Genomic DNA, 15,524 nt, shown 5'->3' on the forward strand with positions numbered 1-15,524 from the left:
AAAAGCCCTGCCTTACAATAGTCCCACCAACTTTATGAAAAGCTTGGTGGGAACTAGGGGAAGTACTGGTAGGTGCTATGGCATTCATGGGCACCACACTGCGGACCCCTGACCATACATGCTCACATGAGAATTAGATGTATAACTTTTTGAGTTTTCTCTTGCTTGACAGACTCTAAAATATATCACATGAATGTCTTGTTACTGTGCTATTCAGATGCCAAAAAAGAACAATGTCAAGGCTTTAAAAAAATTACAGCTCATTGTATTTCTCATGACTGGAAATGAGTAATGCTTAATCTGCAAAATCAGAGTGGGACTTTAATAGTCACAGCTGGTTGCTAATTGCCATTTTATGGACACGGATAGTGTTTTTTTCTCATGACCAGCTGTGTTTTTGCTGAAGATGAGTGTTTCAGGTTCTCCAGAGAATAATGGACATTTTTCATATTTGTTTAGTAAATTGCAATTAATGTGACTTATACATAAATATTTCTCAGGGAAAACCAGGTAAGCCCTTTGACAAAGGATCGCCACCTGAAAGATGGTCTAGAATTTCAGCTACTGCATGTTTTAGCTAGTGGCTTGGATCCAAGGGTGGAGTTTTTTGCCAATTACCCCCTTGCTACAAACCTCTGACTCTCCTGCTGTACCTGGGGGAGTCCCCTGTTCCCCAAAAGCAGCATCACAGGGATAATTTGGAGCTGCAGCGAGACAGGGAGGCAAAGAAATCCTGTTCCTATGACAAGAGCTTTCTGTTAGTGAAGGTTTACCATGGGATCTAATTCACTATAAGTGACAAGATTTACATATTATGATGAAATTTGTAATTCCTAGGCTCAAAATATGAATTTTTAGTTTGTAATATTTTCTTCCAGCTCAAAAAGATTATCTTCTGTAGCAGTCAAAGTTCGACAAGAATTATCTTCTCCTCTTCCTCCTATCTGACTTATGCTAGGGAACAAAAGTAAGCAAGAACTGGGAGAATTTCTGTCTGGCTACTTCCCTAAGCCTTAAACAATGTTTTGGAAGCATTCCAGACATCAGGAGCCATGTATAAGGTGGCTCCCAGGGCCCCAGGGACAAGGGTTCAAGGGAGAGGGAGGAGTAAAAGGAGAGAAGACGAAAGAGAAAGAGGGACTTTTCAACATTAACACCAAACCATGGTTTATTTATGAACCCAGGATTCTGCTCACAGATGATCATTCAAATTCTGGTTTGTCTCAACAAATGCTGATTTCTTTGCTTTTGTTCTGGCTAGGTGTCTCTGTAGTTGGGAAGTATGTGAGGGTGTTGCCAGGGAAGACAGGATGTCTGCATTAATTATGCTTATGCATGGTGTATTAAGATTAACTGTGGTTAACAAATCAGCTCAAAATCAAGGTTTCAGATTCTAATTTGATCATTCCTAACTAATCATAATTCTTACCAAAACCAATTCTTAATTAAGCCCACAGGAGTTTGCCCATCACTAATATATACCCAGAGAGAGGATGGCTGACCATAGTTGGCAATCATAGCACACTTATTCTCAAGTCTAAGCCCCAAATGTTAATTCTTTCAGGATGTTTTTCTAAACACACTGATTTCTATAGAAAATGTGAATTTGATGTTGTTTTTTCTGTCATCAGAAGGTTCTTACCTGAAAATATGTATCATGGACTGTACAAATCAGATGCACCCTGAGCAGTGCTATTTATGTATAAGTAGGTCTATAGATGGGGAGGTCTCCAACCAGCTGTTTAATGGTTTTAATGGAGCCCTTCCTACCTACAAACGTGTATCACAGGACAGGGGTTTTTTGACTCTTCCTTGCTGCTTCTGGGGGATAGGAGATCCTGAGAAACAACAAGACTGTACAATGGAAATGGGGAAATCTGTAGGAATTGCCAGTTTGGTTTGGATCCAACCCACATATTTTCAAACATTATTTATAAAACTTTATTAATCTGCTGGCTTCAATAAATCCCTTACAGACCAAACAAATCTTGATATTTATATCATGTCTGTTCAGATATCTTGTAGAATATCCTGGGAATGAGCTTCTCTTTAACGGGCATTTCATTTCCTATAATCAAACCTGGAAGTGGAGCTGATGTCACTATCTCATCTTAAGCATTCATTATGGCGCAACTAGTCTAAAAAAATCAAGTTACACTGAGCTACTGCAAATGTTCAATATAATGCCTATGCGGATTTCAATATGGAATATTTTTGCATTAAAGACATGCCAGTTGCATTAAAGGTTGCATTGTGCTACAAAATCACATTTTACCATTTAGATAAGCATTCTGCACATCAATGGCCTTTGTAGACTGGTCATCCGTTGAACAGTGGGAATGGTGAGCAGGTGAAACAAATACTTCCAGCATCCCTTTGGTCAGGCCTGGCTCAAACATCATACTCCGGCTTCTCACACTGACATTTTCACAGCCAGGGTAGAGATTTGTAATACTTACAGAAACTGGATAATGAGGGAGGAAAAGAAGATTACAAACCCTGAGAAAATTTACAACCAGATTATTTCAAAATCATATGGAATTAAGATGACAAGTGAGAGTAGATTCAAAAAGAAGAAGAAAATAACCTCCTAGTATTATCAGCAGCTGTCAGGAATATTCTTCTAGGATTTACAAGTGCACGGCAATCAATCACAACAAAAGCACTCCGTGGTCCTTGGAGATGATTCAGCTGTCTGGAATAGCCCTTTGGTGACAAGGGAGATCTTTTCTAACGTACCTAATTAGGCATAAAAGGGGAAAAAGACCTAGAGAGGCTGGGCTCTCAGTAGGGTGGACTGATTATGCTTAGGCTGTATTTATTTTTAATAACCTACTTGTTAGGCTGTGTTTTAAAAGCTCTTTATTGCTCTTGTTTTATTACAGCAGGGATTAAAATTACCAGAGCTGCACAATGATTTGAACCAGAATGTTATTCTCTAGCATTAAGGAGACTAACCACAGTACCACATGCAGTTGAAAAGAAGATGATTTTAAATTTTTTTAAAGTTAACAAAGGGGAGGGGTCATCTTCAACTCCCATACAAATTTAGTAATATGTGAAGTTGCTCCCATTCTAGTGAGCTGGGGAGTGTGTGGCTATCACTCCTACAGCCTGCAGAGAGAAACAAGAGGCGTGCCTTCCGTTCGCTGGCTTCTGCAGTTTGGAAGCACTGCTGCTGCTGGGTGGACAAGTGAGAAAGCACAGAAGAAGAGAGTCCAGCCTCACTTCAGCTGGGGAGGAGGCTAGAGGCAGCCTGTATATGGAGAAGCATTCCATGAATTGAGTGGGGAGGAGGCTGACTTGTGCTGCGTGGAAAAGAGTAGAGGTGAAGGAAAGGGGCTACAGGTACAGAGGGAGTAGATGAAAGGAAGAGCAAAATGGCTCCACTTCATATCCACTACCCCTTGGTAGTGGGTATGATGCCATGAACAGCATCAGCCCCAAGAAGCACTGAGCTCCCCAAAGGCTACCCTGGTGGCTGCTGCAAAAGGCCAAGGCACCCCACAGTGGCTGTCTGAGAAACTCGTCTCTTTTTGAGGGGGATCAGCTTCAATGCATGGGCACCTGCTCTTATGTATTGGCTTCTTCTTCTTTTTTTTTAGGGGCCTTGCACTCAGCATCATCTTCATTTCAAGTAAATACGGTACTGTGAATTTAGGGAAATTACTGAAGAAAAAAATTAGAACAAATCCAGGGAGCACAAAGGATAGGCAAGAAGATTACTTGGGAAGGGAATATTTATTCAGGAATTTCTACTTTAAAGAAGTCCCTGAAGTAGTATATGTGTAAAATAAACAAAGGAAAAAATCCAAAATCAATTTAACACAACTGGAATAAATAGTAGAAGAAAACAATTAAAAGTCAACATACACAGCAGAGAAGTAGTTAAAACAAAAAACCCCAAACAAAACGACTAGCATAAATCAGAGAATTAAAAACAGAGTTTTAATCTGGCCCAGAAGGATAATCACAGAGGCACTTTACAGATTTGTTTGTAAAGCGTGTTTTATACACGAGACTGCACCACTAAACTAGACTTCCTGCTCAAAACTTGGCCTTTGTGTGTACTGCCTAACGCGCCCCCCCTCCAGTACAGCAACCTCTGAATTAACATGAGAAATTACATCTTGAAAACAAGGCAAGAGTGAAAAGCATGATAGAGTTTGCCACAGAGACTTGCAGCTATATTGTAGCTGCTGCTAGTTCCTGGTGACAACGCACGAGTGAACACGCAGCAGGGTCTTATTCTGCCTGGGACTGCTACACCAGAAAAGGAAGACTTCTCCTGGTGCTGTTTTCTGAGGCTGAAACAGCCCAGGGGCAGCAAGAAAGGACAGTGCTACTCACTCTGCTGGGAGCAAGCTCTTGAACTGAATGCTTGTAAGTGCTGGCTTCCACAGAACAAATAACGCTTCTCCCAGCTCACCAGGATGCTTCAGCTGCCAAAAACAGTACAGGAGAGATGGCAGGAATTCTCTCTTCTGCACAGACATCCCATACAAATTGGACCCTGCTGCATATTTACTCATGAATTGTCACTGGGAACTTGTCCTCATAGTGAACTCATGCAGTTTGTAACATCTAGTTAGGCTCTAAGCACATGCACGAGTGTACCCTAAAATTTAATGCAAACTGCTACAAAAATTGTTATAGATGATAGGCAAATCTTTAGTTCTGAAATTATATGGCACAGCCATGTCTTTTCCAAATGAAAGAAAAAGCAAAGGACTGAATTATCTCTTAACATTCAGGAGTTTAAAACAAGAGCAATCAATTTAATTTAAAGGTATCACATGGATTTGTTTTCTTGTTCTGGATTTTGTGTGTGCCAATGCAACTATTTTTTTTTCTAACTGAAGAGTTTAAGAGATTCAAAGAAACTAAACAAATACTAAGGACATTTCTGAATTCAACTAGCCGCCTCTAGCGGTCAGAAGAAGTAATTCTTCTATACTGACATTTCTGAAGGCAGAGATAAACACAGATTTTATTTTTTGCATTTAATACCATAAACATTCTCATTAAGTTGATGAGACCACATTTTTATTTTTTAACAAATATGGATGAACTACACAAAGGGAGGATTGGCATGACCAAGAATACTTTCTGTCCTTTCTTGGTTAGGTACACAGTCCTATCAGAATGTGCTTCCCTCTTTGAAATCAAGACAGAGGAATCTGATTGTATCTTTAAGCTCAGGAGACAGAAGACATTTCAGTTCACATAATTTAGAAACAGGAACAATACTTAACAATGGAGATACGAGAGATGTTCCTTATATGCTGGGTGTTAGGGGATTTATTATTTATTTACTTAGAAAATCTTTGTGTCACCTTTGGAGAGAATCTGCCAAAGGCAGCTTACAAAACATAAAAACATAAAACGTTAAAAGCTATTATCACTAAAATGGTATGAGAGGATCACCCCCTCAATTAAAGGTCTAGTGAACAGAAGTGTTCCGTCTTGGCACCTAAAAGAGAACAATGTGTGTGCCGCCAGGCAAGCCTCAAGAGAGAGGGCATTCCATAAGTGAGGTGCCACAATTCTGGCTTTCAGAGCCACACCACCTCTGAAAGCATGAAGAACAGAGCTTCAGAAGCAGATTTTAACAGATGGGCTGGACAACATGGGAGGTCCCTAGCTGGAAGGTAAGAACCATCAGTGTGAATTGAGCCTGGAAACAAATGGGCAGTGAGTGCAGATCTTTCAGCAGTGGGATGATATAATATTGGAAATGGGGGAAGGAGAGAGAAAATTGGTTTGTTTTATTACAACCAGGTTTTGAGCAATGATGAAAAGTGTACAGAAATAAATAACTGAATGAATATACGGGACACAACAATTTCACATTTGGCTAAAATACACATCTTAAAATAGAATCAGCCTTGTCAGAGGATTTGAAGAAAGTCATTATTTTTTAATTAAAATATTCATACCCCACCTATTCTCTGTGACTCAAGGTGGCTTAAATTCCAAATTAAAACCATACAGGGAAATCTCAGTAGCACCATCCACACTAAAAATGATTGAAGCATAGACTCTGTTTTTTTTTTATATAATTTTTATTTTCAATATCTAACATACAACTACTACATACATACATACCCTACAAAACAGTAACTACAAAAGACTACAATAACACAAGGGGTAGGAAAGAGGAGAGAAAAAAGAGAGAGGGAGGGAGGGGTGGAAAAAAGGGGAAGGTACCCTACAAACACTAAACACTACATTTCTGTTTTCCCTTCATACTGCCATTATTCAAAAGTTAAAGCTTTATATTATATTGATGGAGTGGTTGACCTTACTAAATGCAAATTACAATTTAATTTCGAGTTAAATTTTTCTTCCCCTCCTGGGTCCCGGACGGAGTTCTCTCTGCGCAACTGCAGCCGCAGTGCTCGTTTCCTCCCCCTCCCCCTCAGACTTCTCCTTTTCGTCTTGCTTGGTGCACTGGAATTCTGGGTTCCTGTCCTCAAAATCCCTTAGTTGATCTTCTGATAATATCTTAAAGGCTTGATCTTTATGGGTGAACCAGATTCCTTCCGGAAATAACCATTTGTACTTTATTCCACGTTCTCTCAGAAGAGCTGCGAACTTTTTATACTTAAAACGTCTTTTCCGGACTAGAAATGGGACGTCTTTCAATATCTTAATTTTGTTGCCCAAGAAGTCCAAATCCGCATTGTATGAATTATATAGGATAGTGTCCCGGATCCTCTTAGATGAAAAATCGATGATGATCTCGCGCGGCAACTGACGCTTCATTGCATACTTTGAAGTAGCCCGACGGGCTTCCAAAATGGCGCTTTTAACTTCTTCTTTAGTTGCCCTCGCGGGTGTCGCCAATAGTTCCGAGACAAGACCCCGTAAGTCCTCGTTTTCCTCCTCTTTCACATTCTGGAGGCGCAAAATTGTCTGTGTTCGTTCCACTTGTAGCCCGATCAACTGATTCTCCACCAGTTTAAGCTCTTTATTCGTAGCCTTCACGAGTGACGCACTTTCCCGAGCAGACTTCTCTGCCCCCCCCGCTGCTTCCTTGATGGTTTTCACTTCGCTCTCAATTAAGCCCACCCTTTGATCTGTTTCATTCAGCTTGTCAACAAAGGGTTTTATAGCTTCACCAACCGCCCTCCGTACAATTTCCTCCAGCGATTCTCCCTTTAAGGCAGCCGAAACTGACTTGCCAAGAGCAGGACTTTGTTTTTTTGTTGCCATTTTGGGGGGGGGGGGCGCCAACCAAATTTTGAGACTCAGCAAAGGGGAAGAGTGAGCCTTCTTAGCTTCAGATCTCACCTCTCCTTCACGTACGCTTGTAATAACAGAAGGAATTCGCTTACTTGTAGGCTCTCGCCTAGTTCTGCTCTTTGCTGTTTCTCATGGCCCGGCAGCACTCGAGGCGCCGCGCACGTCCGCCGGCCTCCGTAGGGACAAACGGGCAATTAACCCCCCGCATTGATTCCAGGGGGCTCTTCCCGCAGCGTCCCGGACCCAGCCTCCCTCACTGGGAGTTTTGGGGGCTAATCTTCGCAGATCAGCCGCCCGGACAGGGTGCCCGGCCGCTTCCTCTCGAGCCAGCGAAGAGGAGCGTCCGACATGGCGGAGAAAACGAAACCGAATCGAAGCATAGACTCTGTTTATAGCACAGCAATAAAACAACAATAATTGGAAAAGTCTAGAAAATAAAACAGCCTTAGAGTGCCTCCTGGGATGGTGCCACTTCACATTCTCAGAGAGCCCATTCTGCTAGGTGGGAGCCACTACTGGAGACTGGTCTTTAATAAGCAGGAACCTTAAGCAGGGAAGATGGCAGCCAGAGGGCTATAATTGGAGCACTGAGACATATGGAAAGAGATGGTTCTTCAGTTAGTGTGTTTTAAGGTATGAAGGACTTTAAAGCTGATAATCTTGACTTGAATTCAGATTTAAAAAGCCTGGTAGCCAACGTACCTATTTTAAACCAAATGCACCTCGTAGAAGGCACTCTTGGCTACTGTACCAACCTGCTTTTCAATCAGCAAGGCTAGGCCCATGAGTACCCACCACTGCACCTTGTTAATTTGTTTTATTATTTGTATATTGAGGCCCATGAGTACCCACCACTGCACCTTGTTAATTTGTTTTATTATTTGTATAGTGATTTTAGTTTTTGTTTTTATCGATTTTAACTGTTCACCGCCCAGAGCCCCTGGGGATGGGCGGTATATAAATTGAATAAATAAAATAAATAAATAAATACCCCAAGCTCTTAACATGTTTGCCAATGTCAACTCCACTTCATCCAAAATGAGTGGGTCCAATCCCTCCAAAACATCAACCTTTCCGACTAGCATGACCTCCAGAACAATCATGTATCAACAGCGCAAGCAGTGACTCTCTCACTCCTAATGAACTTGTCTGCATCCTTCAGCAAGATCAATCTGAACCTATCCATAGAAAAGTAAGAAGCAGGTGCTTCTGAAACCTCAGATTCTAGGACTATTCTCAACTTGGCCCCCAAGTTGGAATGGATGAGACAGTGTGACAGTGTGACAACTGTGACAGCTAGGGGCCAAATTACATCATTAGCCAAGTCAGCCTTATGTTTTAAGTCAAGAACCATCTTACCATCTTAAACAATTAAACTGGATGACACAATGAAGGATGAGGGAAAAAACCCTTTGTCACCATCATTGCCATCTCACTGGCCCGCAAATGGTCTTTATGGTGTACTCTAATTCATCTTGAGTCTTCCCAATGATGTGCTAGTCATCTTCCAATCCATGATGTCTCCTGCAAGCCAATCATACTATTTACCTAAAAGACCTTCCAAAGGGCCACTTGTAAGGCTCTCAAAATCCCCACAACGACCAGGAATCTTAATTTGTTTTTGAGAACAGACTCCAAGCAAGTCTATGACCCTTGCAGGGAGAAGGCAGCAACGTCACCTTGCCTTCAGAAGATAGTGACCTTGCCATGTATATTGAAACTGCAAAGGACAATTAGCTTTGTGGTCCTCAGCATTAACTCTAAGACCACTTTCATCAGCTCTGCTAAAGAGCCCAATGATAAGCTAGATGGATGGTAAACCAACAGGATCCCTAGCCTCTCCCTGAAACTCAACAAGAGGTACATATAATCAAAGCTGGCCACTGATTGCACAGGGTATCTACTGATACTCAGTGCAACAGGGCCAGGGAAAGCAATTTCTTATCCCTGTGCTCCAGATTGAGGCTGGTGAAAGAATGTATATAGTATTATATATAATCTAGAAGTCCAGTGGCACCTTAAAAGACTAACAATTACCTTTAGCTGTTACCTCCTAAAGAGCAACTGAAAGCCAGCAGGTGCTCTAGGTAATTATTTTGTTTGTAGATTTGTTGAGATACAAGAGCTCCTTCATGGGGTATTTTGACCTGGCACATAACTGAGGGCAGCAGCTGAGATGCCACATGCTCCTTGGCTGCCTTTGTGTCCTTTATAGCTCTTCCTCCTTCCTGGCAGGACTTCCCAATTTATATTCTCAGCGGTAAAAATTGGGGCTTGAAATAACCAATCAGGGGAGCAGCAAGCAAGCCAACTACTGTGTAGATAACCAGTGTGGGCATGGTACTAACCTCAGGGGCATGACCCAGGACACCTGGTAAGCAAGTTAGATAAGAGTCTTGATCAATAGTCTGAGATCCAGAATTCCAAGAACTTTATAAACCTCCAGTTTTTACTGAGGTCAAGATAAAGTGACAAGCAGAATTAAGACTAAAAGCATCTAAGAATAAAGCTTTCTGAGGAAGAAAGAACATGGTTCTACTAAGGAAAAATGGCGTGCTATCAACAATGTAGTATTCTGAGAATTTAAATCCTAACAATGTAGGCAGTGTTGATCTTATTGGCCATATGTGTTTTGATTTGATTGGTAGCAACTAGTTATTTAACTTGCTTTTTATTTTGGAAAAGATCAGAGGATAGATTCTCACAGGATATGCTTATACAGCACTCTCCAGAGATGCATACTTCATACTCTGGCCACCTCTGGTTATCCAGGTGATCACATCTTAGTACCACAAACACACTGTTGCTATTTACTTTTTGCAGGGATATAGATGAGTATACTGGATAACTGTTACAGAGATATTGCTTTTTCCTTAATGTTCAGTACGCAGTATTTAGAAACTAGAAAAATGCACCCCAACCAGATTTCCCTCTAATGGACAACTATCAGAGATACGATATGTGTTAATATCATGCACCACACATCACTAGTGATGTAACTGTTACCTCTATGCTTGTTTGAAATTAAAGCAAATAATTCTTATTAAAAGCTACAAAAAACCCTTAAAGCAATACCTGATGGCTTATTAGATAAAGGTGAAGGAGGAAACCTGACTGAGTTTGTAGAGGCAATCCTTGGTCTGCGTCTTCTGAAAAAGCTTCTCAGGAGACCACACTTCAGAGACTCCACAAGAGTCGTTTTCCCAGATGCAGAGTGGCCAAAGAGCTTAAGTTTTATTCTTGGCTGTAGGTTATGAGTAGGCCTAAGATGCTGGATGAACAGTGTTCTGTGAGTATCCTAAAGGTGAAAACAAAGTACAAATATAATTATGAAGTCAGAATAACTTATGATGTAATCCTATGCAGAGTTACTTAAGTTTAAGCCTATTAAAGTCATAACTCTGCTTAAGGTTAGACAATAAATGTGCTATATTTCTTGGTACATTCCAGAATAAGGAGGCTAGGCTATGAAGGCATTAAAGTCCAAAGGTGGAGATACGGATTTGGATCTTATGAAGTGCCACTGCATGCTGACATTTTCCATATTCCTCTCTCCTCGTTTCCCGCAAACAAAGGATTCATGCTTTTAAAGGTCCTTGGAATCTAAAAGGTGCTTATTGTAATGAAAGGAAGAAAGTGCACCTATTCAAAAGAGATCAGTGCACATCCTACACTTCTTTTTTCATCCTACTATCTGCAAGTTTATTGCAGACATAACTACTCAATACCCTATTTACCGTTTCTTCCCCATCATCAGTCCCAAATTTTATCCTACCTGAGGATCATAGCTCACAAATATTCAGTCTTCAGCCAGCTGTGAAGGTCAATATTCTGTCACAGCAGAATGTCTTGTATTTCTGGTTAGGTAACACTGAAAGGCCAAAATTTTGTGCCTAAACTTAATTTTGGAGCAGACTGTGGTTGAAACAGTCGGTAGAATCAAAGCTGGAAAGTGATTCATCTAGTGTTAAGCTTGTATGAAAATGGCTATGGTCCTAGTATAGTAATTAAAAATAAAGCATTTGTGTTTTATATAGTTCATTAAATTAAGGGAAGAATTTGATATCAAACTAGATGCACAGTTTGTTGTATCTGTTTTTCATTCTCTATTTTAATGTAATAATTAGCTTGAATCTATAAAGGGAAATAAAACTGAATTCTTCATTAATTTCCTCACCTTTCTTAGCCTTGTAAGCAGATTAGCTACAAGTTCATGCTGCTCTGCTCTAGCCAGATCTTCTGCTGTTTTCCCATCCTGTTAAAAGACAAGTTATTACCTACAATGACTTCTTACTTCATTATCTTTGAGAAGATAAGTAAATGCTGTCAGAAGCAAACTGATTTAAGCGGGAAAAAGACTCCTAGCGGAAACATGTAATTTGATTAGTATGAAAGAAAAAAAGATTTATTTTTCAAAACAAACAAGAATTGATACCTTAATGTTACAGTCACAGGAAGCTTAAAAGTTCCCAAACTGAAAGCAATATTTGTGCTCCTTTCAACATGGTCTCCGCAGATAAATGCAAAAAGTACTTTCTGATTGTATGTAATTATGTTATATACATGAACCTTTGACGAGTCATAAGGCTACTATGGTGATATGTACTTAAAAGAAGCAAGAAGAGATAGATGTATTTACATTAACAACAACAACAACATTTGATTTATATACTGCCCTTCAGGACAACTTAACGCCCACTCAGAGCAGTTTACAAAGTATGTCATTATTATCCTCACAACAAAACACCCTGTGAGGTGGGTGGGACTGAGAGAGCTCCAGAGAGCTGTGACTGACCCAAGGTCACCCAGCTGGCTTCAAGTGGAGGAGTGGGGAATCAAACCCAGTTCTCCAGATTAGAGTCCCACGTTCGTAACCACTACACAAAACTCTCCCTTGGGCACTGCAAATACAATTTGGTGGACCAAACTTCTATACACATTCTTCGTGAATGCATCTCATGAACAGTCTCAGTCTTTTTATTTTTAAGTGGCTGTGCCACCACATACTTTGAAAATTACCAGCAAATATTGGTTCACAGTTGTTGTTTCTGATAGATCCAGAGGAGTTAGCCGTGTTAGTCTGTAGTAGCAAAATCAAAAAGAGTCCAGTAGCACCTTTAAGACTAACCAACAGTGTCTTCTTGCCCTCCATGCATCTAACGAAGAGAACTGTGATTCTCTAAAGCTTATGCTACAATAAAGTTGGTTAGTCTTAAAGGTGCCACTGGACTCTTTTTGATTTTGTTTCTGATAGTTGGCCTTTCAATTCAACCCGAATGAATTCCAAAGTAACTGGGAGCCAATTGCTTCTCCCAGTCATAGTGGCTGGTCATCAGTAGTCACATGCACTGTCCAGGATGCTCACTATGGTTGAGGCTTATTTCAGACCTTGAAACAACACTGATGTTTCCCTGCCACCAATGTTACCATTCATGTAGTACTAGATGCCTGACCTGCTTTTCACCTGGGCTGTTCTTACAGTTGCGGATGGCGGCCTTTCTGCATCAGCAGTTTTTAGTTTCCCTGGGGCATCTTTCCTTTACTTGGACAATTCTGTTTCCAGTAACCTTTTCTTCTACATTGTCTGTAGATGTCATTTGGCCCAGGACCTCCTTGGGGCATTGCTGCTGTTTTTTCCATCACGGATGCTTGCAAAAAGTTTTCCTAATTGCTCAGACACCAGCGTGGCAAGCTGTGTCCAGGATGTTGCGAAAGAGCTACTCTGAGGCTTAGAATTACTAGTAGATACCAGTAAGCAAATACTAATTTCTGCTTCTGCATTCTGTGCACAATATAGTTTGTCTAAAATATGGTTTGTCTAAAATAGCATCTTCTTAACAAGCAGGCTACGATGCTCCCCAGTTAATCCATTTATAAACTGGCTTTTCACACAAGGCACCTTTGTGGCCTGCCATTGTCCCCTCTGCACTCCAAATCTGGTTAGGCAGAATCAGCTTCACAGAAATTGTCATTTGGGCTGTGAGGATCAGGGGAAACTCTTATCAAATAGCCTTATTAGAGCACATTGATAAGTATACAGAGGTTCTAGCTCTTCTCTCCTACTCATTTGCCATTGCTTTCTGTATTTCAGAAGGTGAAGGCCACCCTCCTATTGGCTTTTCAAGTGCTGCAGTGCTACCTGTTGGAACCACCGCACCGGGAAGCTGCAGGTAAAATGCCAGTGTCATCACCCGCTAAGAATACTGATTGATTCTAGGGCCATTGGAGTGACCAATTCATTTTTCCTCAAGCTATAAGGTTTTTGCCATCCTTACAGCACTGCTACCAGCTGTAATACACTTGTTTAAGGAAACCTACTTTAATAAAGATGGGTAGTTGTGTTAGTTTGTCTGTAGCAGTAGAAAAGAGTAAGAGTTGAGTAGCACCTGCCACAAATTTTGTTAGTCTTAGAGGTGCTACTGGACTCTTGCTCTGTTCTACTACTTTAATAAAGGGTTTCAAATGGTCTGCTGCATAGCCTCCAGCACAGATCTTAAAGACAGGTAAACAGTCAACTCCCACAGAACACAGAGCAATGGAAACACTCAGGTGTACAACAGCACCACCCTCTGGTAGGGGGCATTTCTAAAACCATCCCAATCATATATCTAATTCCAAAACAGGCCATAGAGTGGGGATCAAGCCTTCTCCTGACATGGTGCTTTTATATAGGAAAGGAGTGTATAGGAAAGGATATGGGGGAATATTCAAATATGCAATTCCTTATCCGTACTCTGAAGCACTACAGTCACAAGAGGACATAGCATATTATTCTTTTAAGTAAGATTAGCTCAAAAACATTGTGAGAAGAATGACAAAAACAAAATAAGGAAGTACACACACTTTATGGAAAAAATCTTTCTGTACTTAGAGTACATTAAAAGGAAATTTTATGTACAAGTATCTTTAACAATGTACTACATGACTTTTAGTAGTTCACAAATGGGGACCTGCAAGGGCTTGCCAGGGGCATCTCATTTTGCCTGCCCCACCATATCCTTTTCCCCTTCTCTGCCTCTCCACAGCATCTCCTCCTTTTCCTGGTCCTTTCTCTTCTCTCCACCCACCTTTGTCTATCCCGTCTTCATCTTCCTCCCCCTCTCCCTCCATCAGCCTCTCCCCTGTGGGGCTGAGTTGCATGGTGGAGAAAACAGAGTTGCACTTACCAGTAACAGTTGTTCATTGACATCTTCTTTGCAGGCACACATGGGATTGCGCATGCACAGGCCTGCTGATCGGTGAGATTTTCAAGCTAGGGGGCGCACGCCTCTCTAGTGCATTTGTGCGGCATTTCCCACCTAACATGCCACTGGGAGATGGCACCCCGTCACCCTCAGTTTCTCCTGAGCTGCTGGTCCACCAGGTAAGTATTGAAGAGCCGCAGCGGGGCAGGAGGGAGTGTATGTGAGCCTGCACAGAAGATGTCAATGAAAAACAGTTACTGGTAAGTGCAACTCTGTTATCATTGTCCGTCTTCTGTGCAGCCCCACATGGGAGACTTACAAGCTTCTTACCCTGGAGGTGTATGTGCTCTTCATTGGAAGAGTAAATGGAGTACAACCTATCTAACTGCTGATTCTCTCCTCTCCATTACATCCAGGGCGTAGTATGTTGCCGCATTACAGATGTTATGTAGAGGCACCCCTGTCATCAATGCTGTGGGATCTTGTGGTATGTGCCTTCACCTCTAAAGGGCCAGGTAAGTTTGTTGTTTTATAACATGTCTTGATGGCTAGTGTTACCCATCTCGCTATGGATTGTGCCATAGAAGCCTTTCCTTTCCTAGGGCCAGCATTACACACCAAGAGTTGTTTGTCTTCTCTAAAGACTGCTGTGTGGTCTGAATAGAATAATATCACTATGCACACATTAACCGTATGCAGGCCCTTTTTGAATTTGTGGAAAGTGTTGGAAAAAACACTGCTAGTATTATGTCTTGGGACAAATTAAACTGAGACACAATCTTAAGTCTAAATTTAAGACAAGGTCTTAGTACCACTTTACCTTGATGCACTTTAAGAAAAGGAGAGTTGGGCCTGAGAGCTGCCAATTCACTCACCCGTCTGCTAGACATGATGGCTATTAGAAAAAAAACTTTCAGAGATAAATATTTCAAAGGATAACTAGCCAGTGGCTTAAAAGGAGATAGCAAAAGTTTGGCCAGTACTAACTGTAGGGACCACTGAGGCACAATTTCCTTGACTGGTGGGAATAAGTTCTGTAGGCTTCTAAGGAATGATTTTGAAATGTTATGTGAAAAAACCTTTTCCCAATTG

General features: G+C 41.2%; 1 protein-coding gene across 1 annotated transcript in view; it reads right to left on the reverse strand.

Annotated features, from left to right (window-relative positions):
• Positions 1-15,524, reverse strand: part of DAPK1 (death associated protein kinase 1) — a 142,270-nt gene that overhangs the window by 17,717 nt on the left and 109,029 nt on the right. Inside the window, exons 19-21 of the mRNA XM_054986551.1 lie at positions 11,426-11,503; positions 10,324-10,546; positions 2,276-2,464 (exon numbers count right to left, since the gene is read on the reverse strand). Of these exons, the coding sequence (XP_054842526.1) occupies positions 2,276-2,464; positions 10,324-10,546; positions 11,426-11,503 (490 nt within the window). The remainder of the gene's footprint in view (positions 1-2,275; positions 2,465-10,323; positions 10,547-11,425; positions 11,504-15,524) is intronic.

This window comes from Eublepharis macularius, chromosome 8 (genome assembly GCF_028583425.1).
Source record: "Eublepharis macularius isolate TG4126 chromosome 8, MPM_Emac_v1.0, whole genome shotgun sequence".
Lineage (NCBI taxonomy): Eukaryota > Metazoa > Chordata > Lepidosauria > Squamata > Eublepharidae > Eublepharis > Eublepharis macularius.